At 34.9% G+C, this 19,866-nt stretch overlaps 1 protein-coding gene across 3 annotated transcripts in view; it reads left to right on the forward strand.

The window, feature by feature from the left end:
- The window catches only part of LOC140164242 (P2X purinoceptor 4-like), a 194,108-nt gene that overhangs the window by 130,124 nt on the left and 44,118 nt on the right, over positions 1-19,866 (forward strand). For all 3 annotated transcript variants that reach the window (XM_072187506.1, XM_072187507.1, XM_072187508.1), the window contains exons 6-7: positions 13,708-13,794; positions 14,660-14,801. In XM_072187506.1, the coding sequence (XP_072043607.1) occupies positions 13,708-13,794; positions 14,660-14,801 (229 nt within the window). The remainder of the gene's footprint in view (positions 1-13,707; positions 13,795-14,659; positions 14,802-19,866) is intronic.

The following is a 19,866-nucleotide window of genomic DNA, read 5'->3' on the forward strand; positions in this document are numbered from 1 at the left end:
CCCAGCAGCTCCCCATTTTACACCTGGGCGGAGTGAAGCAATTGGGAATTTAGTTAGGTTTCATATCCATACTTACATAAGCTCTTGGCTACTTACAAAAATAGAGATTGTCACATTTTTTAGGGAAAACAAACACGACATCCATTAGACCCTATAGGGAGTATCAAATATAATACACATCGGGAGATGGCTAATGTGTCATCTGGAGAACAGCATCACTACTCATGTTACTATGCTGTTTATTCTGTAGAGAGAAATTCCTGTTTTTATTTGCATGAGTTGTTACATCACGAATCGCCGTATCAGCCAATACCAGCAACGTGACCAATGTTACAGGCATCGATGATTACCGTGTCCTCCATATAGCTGTTAAAATCATGTATTCAGAGTGTGATAGTTAACTAATGAAATGTATGTAGTTGTGGGCCGTTTTTTGATAGAGGTGACGGGGATATGGATACAGGTGTTATATAACATAAACGAAATGCTTTGATAACACTTACATAATAATGTACGTGGATAACACGCTAATATGTCTTTATTCAGCCGCAAGTTATGTTAGTTTCATTATGTTTAAAGTTTCTAAGGCGGACAACGTGCGCCTAACAACTTTGCTATCGTATGTTCACCATTAATAGGTTTGTATAACGAATTGCGGTCAGTGAAGCGATGTCCATTATGTTCGTTTCTGCAACGGTCTATAAAACATAATTTTACTGATGATTGACAAGTGGCCATTTTACAAGTAGGTTAGTAGGGTCATTATAATGACCCACATTTACAATCACGATCGGATGAAATATCGCCGATTCTAATTCAGTTGGTGCGTCTTGTCAAGAATACACGCAATTTGATTGGTTTTCACATATACATTATGACACGATAGTGGATAGTCATATAAAACAGCGAGCGCGCCGTCACACAACGGCGGCGGCACGCTTGTATATCCTCAATGATTGCGCGATAATGCGTTCGCGTAAATACATGTGCGAGAATTAAGAATGCGGTTCCCCGGCTTAGATGTTCGTGACGGTTTCGTTCATTTAAAACAACGGGGATGTCCAAACAAAAGTAACTTATTTTTTTCTGAAAAAAGGCAGTTTTACTTATAAAAATTATACTAAACTGAATAAGTTTCTGGGCGCAGTATAGTTGTTATACTACTTTAAGAACTATTAATGTGCGCCGGCATCCACTACTCAAAATATTGGTCATGACAAAGACAAAATCCTATCTTTTATTCTCTAATTTTACGTCGCCATTTGATTACTACGTAATCAAGAAATCATTGGCAAAAACAAAATGATGAGGCCTCACCAACCCCCTGTACTCTAGGCTTAATGCTCAGTTGGGTTCATTTGTTTTCGCGACAGTAGGAACAATGGATGATCCCACAGTTACCTAAAGTCACCTGGTGGTAAATCCGAACGGTAGCACGTCGCATGGCGATACAGTCATTCCTAACAAACTAGGCACACCGACATCGCCTGGCTAATAATTACTTGGTACAGCAGAGATACTAAAATCAGTACCCGGGATCGATACACGTGACGTGAATGTGCTATGCACGATTTGATATTCAGACGATAAATCTTTGGATACCAGGCTAGAAAATGATGAATATCTCCCATAATTGATTTAGTCTAAAGAACCAGATTTGGTTCCTCGCACTTGAATATATCTGTTCAACGGATATGATAGTCGTTAGCTAGCGTCTTGAGAAAGAAGCGTGCGTCTTGAACTCAAAAACTTACAAAAATATTCTGATTTTATATGTGCCGAACTATAGCGTAGCGTAGGCTAGCTGCACTCACTCCCGCTCACTCACACACAGAGAGGTCAATTACCAGGCTATTGTCAGTAGCCTTAGTCGGATGCCCTCGGCTCATTATGCGTCTCAAGGGTCGGAACAAAATGGCCATGCGTGGCTGTGGATTCAACCTACCATGGCGATTTCTGCCATGAAGATATCGGGGCGACGACACTGTGCTAGGGTTAGTACTTTATCGGATGAAATGGATATTATTTGAAAACCACATTATGTCTATGAATTGAGGTAATTGAATGTGTTAAGACAAAAGGAGAGATTAAAGCTAACATTATTGTCTTGTTATTGCAGAAAATGAAATTTTGATAGTGAGAAAGAATCAGAAACGGACACGATAACGCGTCAGAAAGGAAGAGCGTACAAACGAAAAAAGAATGATTGAAATGAGATATGCTACGTTCTCTTGATCTTATAATTTAATTTACACTCTACATTAATATTATTTTATGTTAATATAGTTTATAAAAGACACGTATGCTCAAACTGAGACCATCTGTCACAACGCTATAAATATGCTGGTAAAGCAAAATTATATTCTTTCAATACGATTTTGTATAGTAGATTTTTAAGCGTGCGATATGAATCTTTCCTTTTATTATTACTTCTGCATATGTGACGTGTCATGTCAAAAGGAGACACTTTTGGGCAGGTTATCAATTTTGAGCTTTTTTACATATCTTACATATAGAGATATTTTGCTCCACAACACTGTTTTCCCCAATGAAATCGGACATTCCTAAGCAAAGATATTGAGTTCGTAAGTTATGGTATTATAAAATTGGAAATTGAGATATTGGCCATTAAAAATATTATTGACAATGTTGAGAGTAGGAATTACCTAGAAAAATGTCTCTAAAAATACAAGACGCCAGTTATATTCCGGTCTGAAACTATCAGACAATATTATAAACATTAATAACATCACAAATTTGCAAAAAAAACCAAATTGTGAAAAAATCAACCTCGGGCAGATTTTTGGCTATTTCTTCATTTACGATCCTGCCCAAAAGTGTCTCCTTTTGACATGACACGTCACATATTTATTCTCTAATAGTAATCTTTGTATAATTTATTATTCAACATTTTCAGTGATAAGACATGTGGTGCATTGAACAGAGCGAAGTGTTAATTGATAGACTGACGTAATAGTTTCGATCGAAAATAATAAAAAGGCAGAAAACTAATTAGCACATTACTCAGACTAGCAATATTGAGCAAAAATCTCAAGATATCATTTACAAAATTATCCATATCTTGAAAAGTGTTGATGCTATGTATATAATTTTGGTATCATTTTGAAGCTTATTGTCCCGTGCTTATATTTTTATTCAATCATGAAATGCCAAAATGTGACTTGTTCCTGGTTTTGTCGAAACGGGTCACATATGTTTAGGATGAACTGGGCGTTCTGATTGTTCCTTTAAGTCAAAGCCAGTGTACATGATGTATGCTTCCCCTTTTACCCACTGACAGCTAACTTCTCCATCTTACAATGACATGTATGGTTCCCCTGTCTCTAAGGAATCGCTACCTTGATACATCAAATACTAACCGTCTTAGTTACAAAGGTAAGCATACTCGGAAGTTTAAAAATAGCCATTTCTTCGACTGCTTTTCTGAGCCACAGAAAGTGAAGTGTATGTTAACCATATTACCGTATTTGGATACTTGCACATGTGCTGGATGCATCTAATCGTTGGGCCATTTTGTATCTTTGGTAATTCAATAAAAACAAGAATTGCTTGAAGGATCAGTTAACCGTTAACCAAATACTAGGTACATTTGAGCTATTGCATTTGTTTGTGTCCCTGTAAATACGGGAAATACTCGAGAAAAAAAAAAAAACTTTTTACAGCTTGTCGCTAACCACTGACACTGTGGTCTCAATCATTCCATTAACGATATACACCCTAGACATAGCCCAATAACCTGTCGCAACCAGCATTAACTCCCTTCGTTTTGCACGGGTTACATTAGTTCAAAGTAGCAATAAGTTCTTCTTTGTCCAGAAGAATTTTAAGATGACTCAATTATCACGAGAGCAATGTAACGACACTGCCGGGGTTCGAACGCATCAGAGTGAATAGCGGGATAGCGCCTTATCAATTGATGTATATTGAACAAAAAACATTTGGTGTACAATGGTTTGGTTCTTTAGCTGTAACATTATTGTAAAGAGAGACAGGGAAAGAGAGAAATAGATGGAGGGACTTGGGTCTATAATCCATTTGTCATTCTCGAGAGCGCCCGCGTATGATCATTGATATGTGGTCAATATTTTGCATTATAGCAATGCAAAGTAATGATGTGTTACGTAGACATTTTAAGGCCGGAGGGGATATGTTTAAAACAAGTTCAAGTCTAAATGACTAACAATCGGTCCTGTGTGAGTATCCTCTGTCATTGCCTGTGCGACAAACATGAAAAATAAAAATCTTAGGACAGCAATAATGTGACCCAATCATATTTCATTTTTCAAGTTATGAACTTTTATCCAGCAATTCGTGGGTTTATCCTCTTGCAAAAGCGCAGGGATTAGTCTAGTACAGAAAAGCTTCTGTTGGAGGATTTAGCTGTATTCCGTAAGCTGCTTAATTCCTCAATGGAGTATTTACGATAGTCTAACTCATGAATATCTTAAACCAAGGATACAACCAACTTTAGGGACATTGGTCTTTTTTGCTTGATACACAACTGAACATGTAATCGCTTATGCAATTATGCATATATCCTGATCTACACAAAAGATAGAGGTACTGACGGTAGAGATGACAAAGTGACATCAACCGTATTAAATATAAATGATTTTTACTACTTTTCCGAATTCGTATTATTCAAAAATAGAGTGTCTTTCCAAAGTATGAGCTCGTAATTATTTCTCCTTAGGGCGTTACAAAACCTATAATCAAATTGTCATCAAATTTTGATGTAACAAGAGTGTTCATAATTGCCTCATCTGTAACGCTTGTTATCATATTTCAATAAAAGGTGATTGTGTTCCGTACCAACTGTTAATTCGTCAATATTTCAAACGCGCTTTAAATCGATAACAAGCATGACACCTGATTTAATATTATTAGAAGAAACATCGATTTGCCGCCAGCGACATAGATCATTAGTGAGGAAAAGAGCAACTTCACATAAAGTGCTTAGTCGGGCGTTATTACTTTCCGTTTCACTTCAATCATATTTTTTCCAACCTGTGAATCTTGTTATTTTCGCTTAACTCTCTCCACGCGGACGTCGACTGCAAACGACAAGTTTCAATTTATTTTCAATTCAAAAACTTCAGAATTGAAAACGTTATTGACCATTTTTTGAATCAGCATGAAAAACGCATTATAATGAGTACAAACAAGCCTAGTATTGGTTCAGTGGCTCTTATGATATCTCTTGGACTTTTTATGCTGAAGCCTATGGCACGCATAGCATAAAGGCATCACGAGTTGCGTTTGATTGAGATATTTAGATTTGGGATAATTTCTTTGCTTTCTAAAGCGTGTGATTTAAAGGATAATGATTTTACAATAATGAAAATATATTGATAAGTATTAATTCAAATTAGTTTATGTTCATGGGTACATACCCATAATACAAAATATTGATATAAAAATATATAATGATATAACTCATGATAATTTGTGATGCTTGAGATAATTATTTTATTCGGATCAACACTCCTTGTAATGTATAGTGAAAAAGAGCTAAATAAATTTTAAAATCATGTATTAGGTATATTGTTCTAATTTCAACGCTAACTTTTTACAAAAGAAAAAGAAACATTCAAATGAATCATATCAATTTGTAAGCGCTCTTTAGCAAAGTCATAGTTCATTGAATTTACAACCGTATGACGAAACAGGCGAAATCGGTAACTTTTTGCACAAGATTTGCAATTTAAAGAGAATTGGCCATTGCTCATTGAAATAGAGCTAGTACATAGACAATATAAGTGTGCTCTTTCATTTAATGACATAAAATTTAAAAATATTGTAAGGAACACTTTTGACTTTTAAAACCTACATTTTGGTCAAAAATTGTGTTTGGATAGGTCATTTTCAACAGATTTTCCATATTCGCCTTGCTATTGAATTGCGTTATCAATATTGAAGAAATGAGAAAAAAGTGTTTTTAGGGGGAAGTGTTATCTTTCGATATAAAAAAAATTCTGATTGAATGAAGGGAACACTTCAGGTTTTGACAAAAACCAATCACAGATGCCTATTTTCCTCTAGATCTCACACAGCTCGTATAATGCTATGCACTCAACCGTGTAGTATAAACACAGACTGCGTAGAGGCTAGACTCACTGTGCTTGGAAATATCTGTTAAAAGAATACTTTTGAAGCCAATCCTTTTCAGATGAGGTTCAAAAGCCTAGTAGTGTTTCTTGAGATGAGTTTGCAGAAGGGCCGATTCAGCAGCATTTTGAAGACAAAATAAATCTCTTTACAGTAATAAGTAGAACATGTTCGGATAAGTATAAGATATGGCTTTTACCCATATACGGTATTCTATTTTCTTGTTAAGGATGTAGTTTCTGATTCTCGATTTAACAAAAAGAGGAAAGTAAGGTGCAGTAAAAAGGTCACACATTAATAGACTATGAAAGTGCTATTGTACACAGCCTTAAAGCAAGAAAGTAATCTTGTCATTTCTGGAGTCAATCGGATGAATAATGGAAGATCATTTCACTAAATCAAAAAGCAATCTCAATATTAAAAATATACATACATTCACTCTTCTCGATTAAATGATGGAACATATGGGTCACATTGTCAACCCATGAATAAGCGCCAGCGGATATTAAAGGTCTCATTTTATAGATAATGCATCTGATACAGGGTGTACTTGTTACACATTTGTTTTTGTGGAATTTTGAAAATGACCAGACCTTTGAATAATATGCATATAGTTGTGTCATTTTAAATGAATCTAATGATGCGTTTGAAAGATGTAGTCTTTTCAAAAGATGCATACCTGTATCTCAGTGTAATTTGAACTAATTATGTGGTTAAGAAAAAGCGATGTACCTTAGTCAAACGTTGACTTTTGCGTGCGTTTGTAAACTTTCAATTCAATTTGCCACGTATGAAACCCAAACGAGACATGTGTATTTTGTTAAATGCTTTTCTTTTTCGCAAATTTGCCCGCGGTAAACGCTTCCAGTTACCGTTTATATGTCAATTCGTAATCAAACAAAAGGCACAGCCAGAGGAGTGCCAAATTTGCTTAAATAAATTTGCTTGTCACGTTGATAGAAAACACATCTCTGAACCTATCCAGTAATGTTATGGGTACCATATAAGGCCAAGAAAAATGTTTTATTGGTATTATACCGGACCTACACTAATTTCTGGACGGAAAAACATTTTGATTGCTTACTTGGTCGACTCCTGTAAGCATGCAAAACATTTTGGGTCGGGTTAAAGCACCAAAATTGTTGAAAGTATTCCACATCGAATTAAAAACAGGTCTGGCATGTTAGCAATACAGCAATTGCTATACAGTGCATGTTCAATTGGGGTCAGAAAAACATCTAAAGTGTCTGAGAAAACCAGATATAAAGTGACATTTAGGGAGTTTCATAGATTTGATATTCGACAAAGAATAAGGAGGGTGTGATGTGCCCTGAATGGGTAAAACAATGTCATACATTAATCTCAGCTCTCAAGAATCGCAAAATGGCTTGTTCACGCGGCCGTGGTACTCGACGGCAACGACCTCTTGAGGATCACGGGGATATTTCAAAATCCCAATTTCTTGCGGATTGGAACCCTCATGACCGTTTATATTCGAGAACCGCGTTGCTTAAGTAAAAAGCTCTCCATTTGGACATGCCTAATATTGCCACCGCGGAAACGATAGAGTCTGTTCAGTACCTCCCAGCAAACACACAACATTTTACAGAAAAGATTTAAATGTCTGGTTATATAAAGAGTATAAAAACGTTTTAATAACATTCATAAAACGTTCATAAAACATTTTTGAAAACGTGATGCAAAACATTCTAATGGAATATTATTTAACTGTTGACAAAATATTTTGCAAAAATGTTTGCCCAAAATATTTTAAAATAACGTTTTACAAACATTTAAATGTTATTAACTTTGTTTTTGCTGGGCTTCCTGATTGCATTCACAATACGATGCACCGCCAGCGGTTGCTCTTACCAGTCCAATTTTGACCTCCATTGCCGACATCGCCGTTCTAGCCCCCATTGGATTTTCACGCGATGTCATTTGAAACTTTTGACATTTCGTCTTAAAGATATAACAAAACCTAATTTTTTAAATCAAAATATCAATTTGTAAAATTTGTATTATATTGCAATTTTTTTTTTTTAATCAAAATTATTTGATATCAGAGAGACATTCCTCGTGTTCCGAATGCATTTTGGTGTGTCTGATGTGCTCTCAGGTTCTACAAAAAATTCTGTGCAAACGTTATTTTCCGATTATTAAGATGTTCTTAAATGAAGACCAAAATATACCAAATGTTATTTTGACCCATATCCGTAAGAAACACTAGACCTTTGAATTTATTCCTGCAAATTCTGAGTTTCTTAATAATAGTGTCTCTATTAAACATCATGAAGTATAATATAATTCTTCCCTTACTGTTGCTATGCATGAATTCTTTTATCAAAACAAAAAGTGAAACAAACTGACATTACCGGGAATTTCACCTTGAGGGGAAAGACGCAACCGTGTTGCTATATTAGCGTCCAGTGCTCGGTTATTTGAATTGGAAAATTGGTTCTGACAAAAAGGATACCATACGTTCTAAATGATTTAGTTCTCCATTGCAGTGACTAGCTTAGCCTGTGATGTGCTCAGCTATACTCTTTGTTGCAAGAATTGTCATCCGTCAGACACAGTGCAGAATGTTCTTTTCAAAACCAATATATACATTATATGTTCCTCTCGTGATCATTTTTGATCGTGGTGTTCTTGTTATTTATTTATTGGCCCCTTGCATATGTAGGCCTATGATTAGCAGAATGTTCTGTTCACAATATAAGACATTCTTAAACACTTGAGAACGTTTCTGCAACCTTATTTGTTCTTACCCGTGTGATATGACAAAATATCACAAACTTTAGCGTGTGGGTGTCGACGCTATACTGGTGCGCGCTACATAAACCAGTCGGGGTGCATAGCAACAATGATCGATTATAAGCCCTAGGTAATTCCATTCAAAATGTAGGATTTTATGTACATGTTCCATTCGGGTAATTTTCGGACTACTTACATGTAATTATATTCTCCGACCCCTAGGGACCACTGTGGACGTTACTAATGCTGTTGTTTCTATTTCATTTCAGGGGCTATGAGATAAAACTAGCGACCTGAAGTGTTATACTTTACTTAACTATCATTCAGATTATATGTCTTTTATTATTAATGTATTTTATGTTTTATGTATCTCCTTCGTGTGTGCTATGATAATATTTTATTATTCTTTTGCCATTTTAGTTTTTATCAATACTCATATAACAATAATTGTATATAATAATATTATTGTTGTGTTTTAAATTGTTATGTAGTTTTTATGTATTTAAATTGAGCTTTGTATAATTTTAATTGTGTAATTTTAACAATCAAATTTTATATTGTGTATATGTTCTCCAGGGCCCTATGTATATCATGTGCTATGCACTGACTGGGCTACCCTGGTAAAATATGACTTAATAAATAAATAAATAAATAAATAAATAAATAAATAAATAAATATATCTAAGGGTTGCTAGCCCTATATGTCGATGGTAACCGAACCCTAACCTGTCACCATATGCTAATTAATAAAAGGTACTTAATTTAATGCCCACGTGATCCATGGGCGCCGCCATACCAAGACCACCAAGTGATCAATAGATGTGCTACAATGCTAAGAGATAGGAATTTTTCAGACAAATATCATAAAAATTGCTGAAAATGTATCAGGCAACTTAGTTACACATTTGGAGATTCTGCTTTTTTTTTATTTACCGAAAAGTTTTTACCGAAAGAAAAAAAGTTATCGACGGAAACTCTTACAATAATACTACAAATTACAAATTTTCTAGAAAATTTGGACATGCATCCCGTGTTTCCAATTGAAAAACACAGAAAGACCACCAACTGTGCCAAAGGTCACTTTTCCAGACTTCCTGTCTAGAGTACGCTGTAATGTCAGCGCCCATCTGGTCACGTGGGCATTAAATTAAGTGCCTTTATTTAAATATCCTAAAACGACTGTTAACCAAACCCTCATACTGAACCTAACTCATACTTTCGGACCAGCAATTAAACATTTGACCTGTAGAACCTTAGAATTAGCATTCAGTTACCATGGATTCTAATGGTAAATCCTTAGAAATCAAAGAATGGTATCACCTTGGTCTGGACGGACATTTTATAAATGAATTTAGAAGAGCAGCAACGATACCACTTGCATTACATTCCAGATGTTAAATCTACATCATATGTCAAAGTTGAGAAAAAAAACATGAATGGGGCATTTTTTATTTTAGGGTCATTTTTCTATAACTGGTCTTTACATGTAGCCCTATGGAGAGAATGCCCGTTGAGGACGTTGACCCCATTTTAGTAACAAAAATGACCCGTGCTTATTTTCTAGAATATTCAGAGTATGTAGTATGAACATGTAGAAATATAATCAAGTAGTTGCCCTAACTGCTATTCTTCGAAAAAAATAGAAAGTCCTATACCTCAACCTAGGTGATATAATCTATACTACGATATTAAAAGTGTAAATCGCAGTTTGATCTCAAAGCAATCAAATAATCTTTGCTTGCGTTTGACAAGAACACGAATCATAGGATGTTCTATGGTGAAGCTCCAGAACTCAACATCTGTTACCAGATCGTATGATTATTGATCCTCGTCTGCGGCGTTCTGTCAGATCCCACGACCAAGCTGTCAAAATCTCAAGATCCAACCTGGTCAGCCACCAGAGGTCATTCCTTCCATCCTCAGCTCACCTTTGGAATGCGCTACCTGGTCCAATTATCTCTAACCAGAATCGGCTAAGCTTCAAACGGGAGGTTAACAACTATCTTGGCGCCAACCCATCAGCGCTATCATACCGATAGCAGCCTTGCATAGTTTAGACATAAAAAAATACCTTGGTTTATTGGTATTTGTGTCATAACGCTAATATATTCCGCTTACAGAGATCTATGTTGTCAATATATGAGCTATCCCACGACAATAATAATAGTTTCTTGGATTCGTGATGATGTATTATGGATGTATTTATTACTATTAACATTTCTTGGAATCATGATCAAGATATTATCATACTTGCTAATATGTTTAATTTATATAGTCATCGTATCTAGAGCACGAAGTTACTGATATGGCGACGATATAAGTCCTAGGTATTTTTTATTCTTGGAATTAGTTCCTAATAGGGTAAATCATTTCCGTAAGGCAAATAATCTGCATGTTCAACAGAACGTCAAAAGCGTAGGCGTGACCAGATGTAGTCATTAAGCCTGTCTTTTTAGAGTCAGAAGAATTGTAAATCTAACTATAAAAAGCGTTAAACGCAGTTTCAACTCAAAGCAAACAAATCTTTGCTTGCTTTTAACTAGAACAAGAATACCTTTAGCCTTTCAATCATTAAAATGACTTTATTGGTACTATGCCATTACACACAAAGTTATCCCACTTACAGAGATCTACGTTGTCGATAAATATCCCACGAGAGCAATTGTAGTTTCTTGGATTCATGTTGATGCATGACGACCTTATTGGTATATAGCACTATTAACATTTCTGGGAATCATGATCAAGATACTTTTGTGTTCACTTTATTCCTAACGGTAAATCATTAGGATGCAAAGAATTGTATTATTTTACTGCGATATTAGTGGAATCGCAGTTTGATTTCCAAGCAATCAAAACATCTTTGCTTGCGTTTTAAAATGACAAAATACCTTTAGCATTTCACCATTAAAATGAGTTTATTGGTATTTGTGTCATAACGCTAATATATTCCGCTTACAGAGATCTATGTTGTCGATATATGAGCTATCCCACGACAATAAATTAATAATAGTTTTTGGATTCATGATGATGTATTATTGATGTATATTATTGGTATTTATTACTATTAACATTTCTTGGAATCATGATCAAGATATCATCATACTTACTTTTATTTCACGCTAATATGTATATTTATATCGTCATCGTATCTAGAGCAAGAAGTTACTGATATGATGACGATATAAGACGATATAAGTCCCAGGTATTTTTGATTCTTGGAATTAGTTCCTAATAGGGTAAATCCTTTCAGTTAGGCAACTAATCTGCATGTGCAACAAAACGTCAAAAGCGTGGGCGTGACCAGATGTAGTCTCTAAGCTTGTCTTTTTAGAAGAATTGAAATCTAACTATAAAAAGTGTCAATTGCAGTTTCAACTCAAAGCAAATAAACCTGTGCTTGCTTTTAACTAGAACAAGAATAGCCTTTCAATCATTTAAATGACTTTATTGGTACTATTATGCCATTACACACAAAGTTATCCCACTTACAGAGATCTACGTTGTCGATAAATATCCCACGAGAGCAATTATAGTTTCTTAGATTCGTGTTGATGCATGACGACCTTATTAGTATTTATGACTATCAACATTTCTTGGAATCATGATCAAGATATTATCGTATTCACCTTATTCCACGCATATAATTATATATTTATATTGTCATCGTATCTAAAGCATAAAGGTTTATATGATGACGTCCTTAACAGTTTTTGTTATTCTTGGAAATAGTTCCTTAAATGTACAAATCCTTTCCGTTGGGCAAATAAACTGCATGTTCTTCAAAACATCAAAAGTGTAGGTATGTCTAGGTTATATTAAGGATTATTAACGTTTACACAGTATTTTTGTGGGAGCTGAGAGTACACCAGCCATATCGAATTGCATTCTGAATATGAGGAATGACCTTCTGATATCAAATAATTTGTTATTTTTTGAAATTTGCGATATAATACACATTGTATGGCAATATCTTATATCAGGACATTTTTCGTATTCAGAATGCAATTCGATATGTCTAATGTGCTCTCATGCCCCACCCCACAACAAAAAAAATAATGTCCAAACGTTGTTACCAGAGCCCTTGAGCAAAAATTCCGTATGTTTACTATGTTTAAAGGGCTGTATCAATAGCATAATTGTCCATACGAACCACCACGAAGGATTTCGTGTGATCAATATAATACGAAATGGATCTACTATAATTGTAAATTGCTGTAAACACTCTATAACATATGTGACGCGCCACGTCAAAAGGAGACACTTTTGGGCAGGTTATCAATTTTGAGGTTTTTACATATCTTAAATAAAGAGCTATTTTGCTCCACATCGCCACTAATTTTCCCCAATGAAATCGGACATTCCTCAGCGAAGATATTGAGTTCGTAAGTTATGGCATTATAAAATTGAAAATTGAGATATCGGCCTTTGAAAATATTTTTTTTTGTCATTGTGTTGGCCTTTGAAAATATTATTGACATTGTTGAGAGTAGGAATTACCTTTAAATATGTCTCGAAAAATACAATATGCCAGTTATATTCCGATCTGAAACTATCAGACAATATTTTAAAGCATCATATTGTGAATCAACCGAATTACGTATTCACCTTTGCAATGCGCAGTAACGATGTTCGATAAACGATGTGCGCATCGCTGCAGATCGGCGTGACGTCAAATGACGAGGTCTCAGGTGTACTCGCAAAGGCTTATGGGATTTACCGAAAAGGTGAATTACAGTTACGTTTCTTTATATCTCTTTACTGTTTCCCGAAGTGGTATTCCAACTTAAAATGTATATTTGATTTCTTTTTATATCTTCACAGAAAAAAAGTAGCTGTGCTTCATGAAGCCGAAAATTTTACCGTCCTTATAAAAAATGGAATATCATTTCCGCTATTTAATTTTTTCAAGTAAGTAAAATATAACTTGTTGTCTAATATCTAGTCTAATACAGTTCTTCGCACTGCAGAATGCAAACCTTTTCAATCCTTCATTACATTAACAAATATTTAAAGAAATCGATAAAAATTAATGTCCTGCATGTGTTACAGTTCCATAGCAGAATTTACTTGGCTGAAGTTAGTGCTGATTTGGGGCAAAAAATAGACCTTTTGATAATGGTGATTATGTGTGAGACAAACACCGAAAACTGCGGTTTGTATCCCAACTTAGACAGGCTTTCCTACTTTTCTACAAGAAAATATCAAGAATCAAATACTGACAGCCAGTTATTTAACAAGAATTGTTCGATGCAATCATCGGATGTAAGGCCAACTCAGGCGCTTATGATGAGTTCCGACATTTAAGGTCGAACACGCTTCACTTAGGTATGTGATACAATTCTGCAGTGTTGATTTTCCACCTATTAATCATACGACTTTCCATTTTAAATTATCTATTGAATACTTTATTTGATCATGTTGTTGACAAGAACCATGTTATTGGGTGGGGGAAGTTGAGGTCAGAGCAAGATAGATACAAGCGCTTGATTAAAAAAGCTGTGGAAATAAGAAAGAGAGAGGGCGTACAACTAAGGGGCAGTAGCAGCTTTCTCACATTTTTGATGAGTTCCTGCAACATGGATCCAAAATACCCCAGAAGGAAAACCCAATCACGCTGGAAATCCCTCTAGCGTTGGTTGTCAGTAGATTGCAGTTACTCCTCATCAAGTGTTGACAAAGGCAACAGTGGTTGCTGAAACGTACACAGTAAGTGCATTTACATGGATCAGATACTACGAACTTTGGTTACTACGAACTTTGTTTTTCTTTGCAGAAGAAATATCCTACCAACTAGTGATACAACCTATTTACGAGGGTGTAATTATCATCCCTCAGAAGATCCATTATGTCCAATATTTAGACTCGGGGAGATAGCTAAAGGAGCTAATGTAGAATTCAGTGACATTGCATATAAGGTAAGACATTGATGTTATTCTTGTTTGCACAATGGTTCACGGTCGTTTGATGTGATCATTTATTAACTTTTTCAAACAAATCACAATGTACAGTTTTAGGCTTAAACAGCTAAAAGCTGTATCATGCTAATGTATACAGATGCTTTTGAGTCGTTTTCAACATTAATTTCCCCTTATTTACAACATTATTCACTTTAACAGCAGTTTTTAAAGCTTTTTTGGATAAAAAAATGTTTCTATTTATGATTGGTGGCGCTATTTAGTTTCTGGAAATTACGCTTTCAAGCTTTTAATAGGTATATCACCTCAAAAATAATCGCAGCAGAAACACGTTATTTAATGTTCCTACATTATTGAGCTTTATTAAAGCATCAAAAAAAAACAGAATTGAAATCGGTCAATGCATTGTGATGTAGTGTCAATTTAAAGATGCTCGTAGATGGAATGAAATCCTGCCACAAATGGCTGTAATGACGAAATCGGCACATTTCGAGATTTTGAAGGTTTATTTGGACGCTTGCTTGAAAAAGCAGCGTTAATTTAAATATCACATGTTAAATGCCTATCTTTCCTGATTTCGTTATAGAAAACAAAATTTAAAAAATCTATCATTGAATAATTATAATAAATTAACCAAATATACTATTTTAGCAATTTCGGCCAATCTGCAGACAAATTAACTCTCAAAAATGACTAAGTTCAGCTAATTAATATGCAAAATTGATGCCAATAGAAAACCGTACATGATATAAAGGTGCGGTGTTTTTTGCACACATATGTATACAAAGTTCTTTCAATTGATGCAAATTAGGTAATTACAGTTAATTATGTATTTATGATATTATTATGCAAATTAGGCATGAGTAATTTTGGGGTTTTTTTCAATATTTAATGAACGTCTGTTCATTCATCATAATTTTTTTAAGAATGGTCCTTTATGAGGTTGAATAAATGAACTGCGGGTAATTATTTAAAAACAATACAAAAAAATAAAAAGTTTGACATTTTGACGGTGTCTGGAATATAAGTTTCATTTTTACTGTAAACATGGTATGTGTTACCATTACTCAAAGCCAAGTCCGAAAAGTAAAAATAAAAATTCAGTTGCAATGAGACCTTAAATTAACATTTTGTCATCACGATTACCATGGGAGGACAATCGGTAAATGGAATAGCTATTTTACTGTACCGCGTGTACAAAAGTAGTATGGCCTTGGACACACACAATGGCTTAGAGCTATTGTGGCCTAAAGGCCTATATTTACTGATTTATGAGCGATCTTCAAAAATCCATAAAAACAGGCAGTAGTTCTTAAACAAAACAATTTTTAATTTTGGGGACCAGATGGTAGCCTCAGGAAGGCTTCACACACCATATATTAAAAATTCAAACAATTGGATAAATGAAGCATATGAAGAAATTCATTTATCGACATGGATGTTTTCTAAAATTGGCCAAATTTGAAGCGCGCCCTGTTCAATTCACTGTTATGCTTGCATGCACAGTGTAGCAGAATTATTGTGCAGCCACTGTGACATACCTACTTTTAATACAAATAATTCCTTTTATTTTTTATTGAAATATGCTTATAAAATTTTATTGTTGCTTATTCCATCTGTTTTAATGGCAGTATTGATTACCTACCCCTTGCAAATTAAAAAATATGACTTATGATAAATAGCGCCACCTATAGTTTGCATTTACTTAATAATGAAGACAATTCTATATACATCAAACAACCGTGGGTTGGTCGTGTGTAAGAGCCCAATACGTAACAACAAAAAATAGAGCCCAATACGTAACAAAACCACTACAGAGGGAGGGAGTATGAATAAAGTAATTTTAATTAAATTTCAGTTTTGTTACGTATTGGGCGGGATAATTATTTTTTTGCTACATTTTGTTCTAGGTAGAAGAGGTTGAACCCAATACGTATCAAATTGTTACTTATTGGGCTTTTGTTACGTATTGGGCTCTTACAGTTGTGTACACGAAACACGAAATGATGGGACATTTCAAGTCACACGTTTGAAAATACACTGAATAATACAGGCTGTATCAACATGATTGTTACCCATCAGCGTTGTTGTCTTCTCTCAAATTCAACATTTGATCCTCTTGAAATGTCTACAATTCGTTGTTTACTGACCTTTTATGACATAAATCTAACCTATACTGTTTTTGATGTGGCATTCTGCTCCATAATCACTGGATATTGATGGGTACCAATAATTTTGATACACCCTGAACATGCCTAGTTTTAAGCAGAATTTGATTAACAAAAGTTAGAATAGGTAGGAAAATAATACAGGAGGATAGTTAAGTTCCCATTGGAGAATATTCTCACATTTTACTGTGAAACACAGGTCTGCTGCTGCTCCAAATAACATCATATTTACTGAATCAAAATTACCACTAAGTTTCAGCTAGATAGGTCTATATAGTGTAGGTAAATCCAAATAAGCCACAGCATTACATTACCATGATTGGATAATGCTATGAATAAACCAAGCTTGAATGTATCATTTAACGAGAGCTTCATCTGACCAAATGATTGTTGAACTCTCTTGTTATTATATGCTCATGAGACCATTGGACTTGCTTGGATTACATTACATTGCTGCTCGCCTGTCCAGCCTAAAGCGGTACAGGTCAGTGGTCACTGTCTCTCCATATTATGACCGACTGCACAATTTATCAGCACTCTAAAATATACACAGTTCGTAATCACATTGTGAATCCATTGACCTGACATTTTCTGGTTAGGGCTAGGGTTTGGACATGGTTGTAACTGCATTAATTTTTAAACAAAGTTGAACACTGATGGCGCTATTCTAAATTTTGTTTACATCTTTATAATAGACACTTGTATATTGGTACTAAAACATATAAAAATGAGTAATATAATGATTGCAATAACATTTTTAGACTACTTTTTATCATGAAATGAAAGGATTAACTCATATTATTGGGGTAAATTAAATTTGAAATTGATGTAAATAGCGCCCTCAATGTACACACAAATATACAGTTGATAGAATATAATTTACCACAAAAGGCATAAAAAGATGAAAATTTTTGATAAAGAAAACATAATCTACGTTAAAATGGCTAAAAATATATGTGTATATTAGTGTGATAGCTGTTGGCATTGTAAAGGTCTAGAATTGAAAATTATGTAATGTTTTGTTTGAAACGTTAATAAATAATCACATCGAAAACCGTGATATGGGGAATGCTTTAGGGTTCGGGTCAGGGTTTAGAGTTATGATTTAGAGTTATTGTTAAGGATTAGGGTTTGAAGAATCTTCCCGTATTATCTATACGAAAAAACAGCAGTATAAAAATGTCATATTGTACTAGATAGGGCATAATGGCCGCAGTATTCCGCGTATATTACATGTCGTTATGAATTCGGCAGAGTAACGAATCGAGCATTTTGAGTAAATTGAGTTATTGTATGCTTGTGATTGTGTTTCAGGCGATCTTTCATTTCCACCAAATATTAATGATAAATCTTACTTCCCGACTTAGATATTGAAATTGTGATTAGGACGAATCGCGCCTAAGTGCGATTAATGAATTTGACCAAAAGACGAATCGTATACTTAGCTGTACAAATCAGGTTGATCTATTGTATAGTATAGCTGGAAACTCCGAATTTTCTATATTACATGTCATATACCGTTATATTTGATACCAATGGGTAGCTATAGGTATATTCTATCCAGTGATACCAAAATAAGTACAAACATTCCCCACACGATATCGCTATGACGTAATTATATCAGAGCGCCGTTGCAAAATTGGGAAATCACAGAAATTTATACACAAAATATAGGCCAATATTGTTATTTCTACTCAAAAATCCTTAATTTCAACTAAATATTATGGTGATGACTAATTATAACTTATAAACCAAGTTAAGAATCTATAGCCTTAGGACAATTAGAAATCTTTACACAAAAGCCCCAACTCAAGGACGCGTGATATAGGTTACACGTAGTTGAATGCGGATTCGTCCCGTTATGTAACTCTTTGCGCAGCGGTTGACACTTTTTGGATTTAGCATAAAGCCGAATAGCTGTAAATACCTGTTTTGAGGGATATATCGATTGTTTTAGAACATGCTAGTATTGCAAATAATCGGTGCACATTCACTTCTATAAGATACATTTCAAATTAGTGTTCACGAATGTTCTTAATTTTTAGAATGACCAATGGAATGGTACCAAGATTTTCAAACGCCGTTTACTCAGAACAGCAATTTTGCGTATTCGGCACTCTGCCGTATTCATAACGATGTGATACTACCAATGCAATATTCAAGCAAATCCGATTTTAAATGAAATTGCGCGCTAGTTTTGGAAACGAACCTTGTGAAACGTTTTGTTCCATTGTCTTTTCGTAAGCGAGATCACGGAGCTGACAATTTGCCTACAATCCATTGTCATTCGTATGACAATACAGCATGAACAAAGGATTCGTAATAATAACTAATGTGTTAATAGACGAATAACGCATGTAACCTTTATATAATAAATCCACTACCGCAAATCATACTTAAGTATGACTTTCCGTCTTGTTCTATTTACGACTGAGTGGAAATGCCGCTTGTCAGGACCGATCAAAGAGATGAAATACAGACACGTGGATTAACATTCCCTCTCGGCAATGCTCCAGGATGCTTTTATTTCGACATTATACAAAATGAAATTATCCTCGTAACATTTGATGTCAATTCACATATTACTACGACCCAGTGATTCGATATTTCCTATATCAATATGTTCTTCACGTCGCGTGAGGCTGATATGGGGGTCTTTTTGTTGTGTAGTGCATGCATATGCCGACAAGTACGGTGATCTTTTCAAAATTTGAGAGAGGTTCTCTCTATAAGAACCAGTAAAGTAGCCAGGGGCGCTCCTGTGGAATGGATATCTTCTATCTCTCTCCTCACCCCGCCTTGTCCACCCATGCCCCTTCTCCTGTGGGATGCCGTCATCATATTTTAGATTGCTAGGCTTTAGACCATTTTTGATACTTGTCGTACCCCCACATTTT

Source organism: Amphiura filiformis, chromosome 11, assembly GCF_039555335.1.
Source record: "Amphiura filiformis chromosome 11, Afil_fr2py, whole genome shotgun sequence".
NCBI lineage: Eukaryota > Metazoa > Echinodermata > Ophiuroidea > Amphilepidida > Amphiuridae > Amphiura > Amphiura filiformis.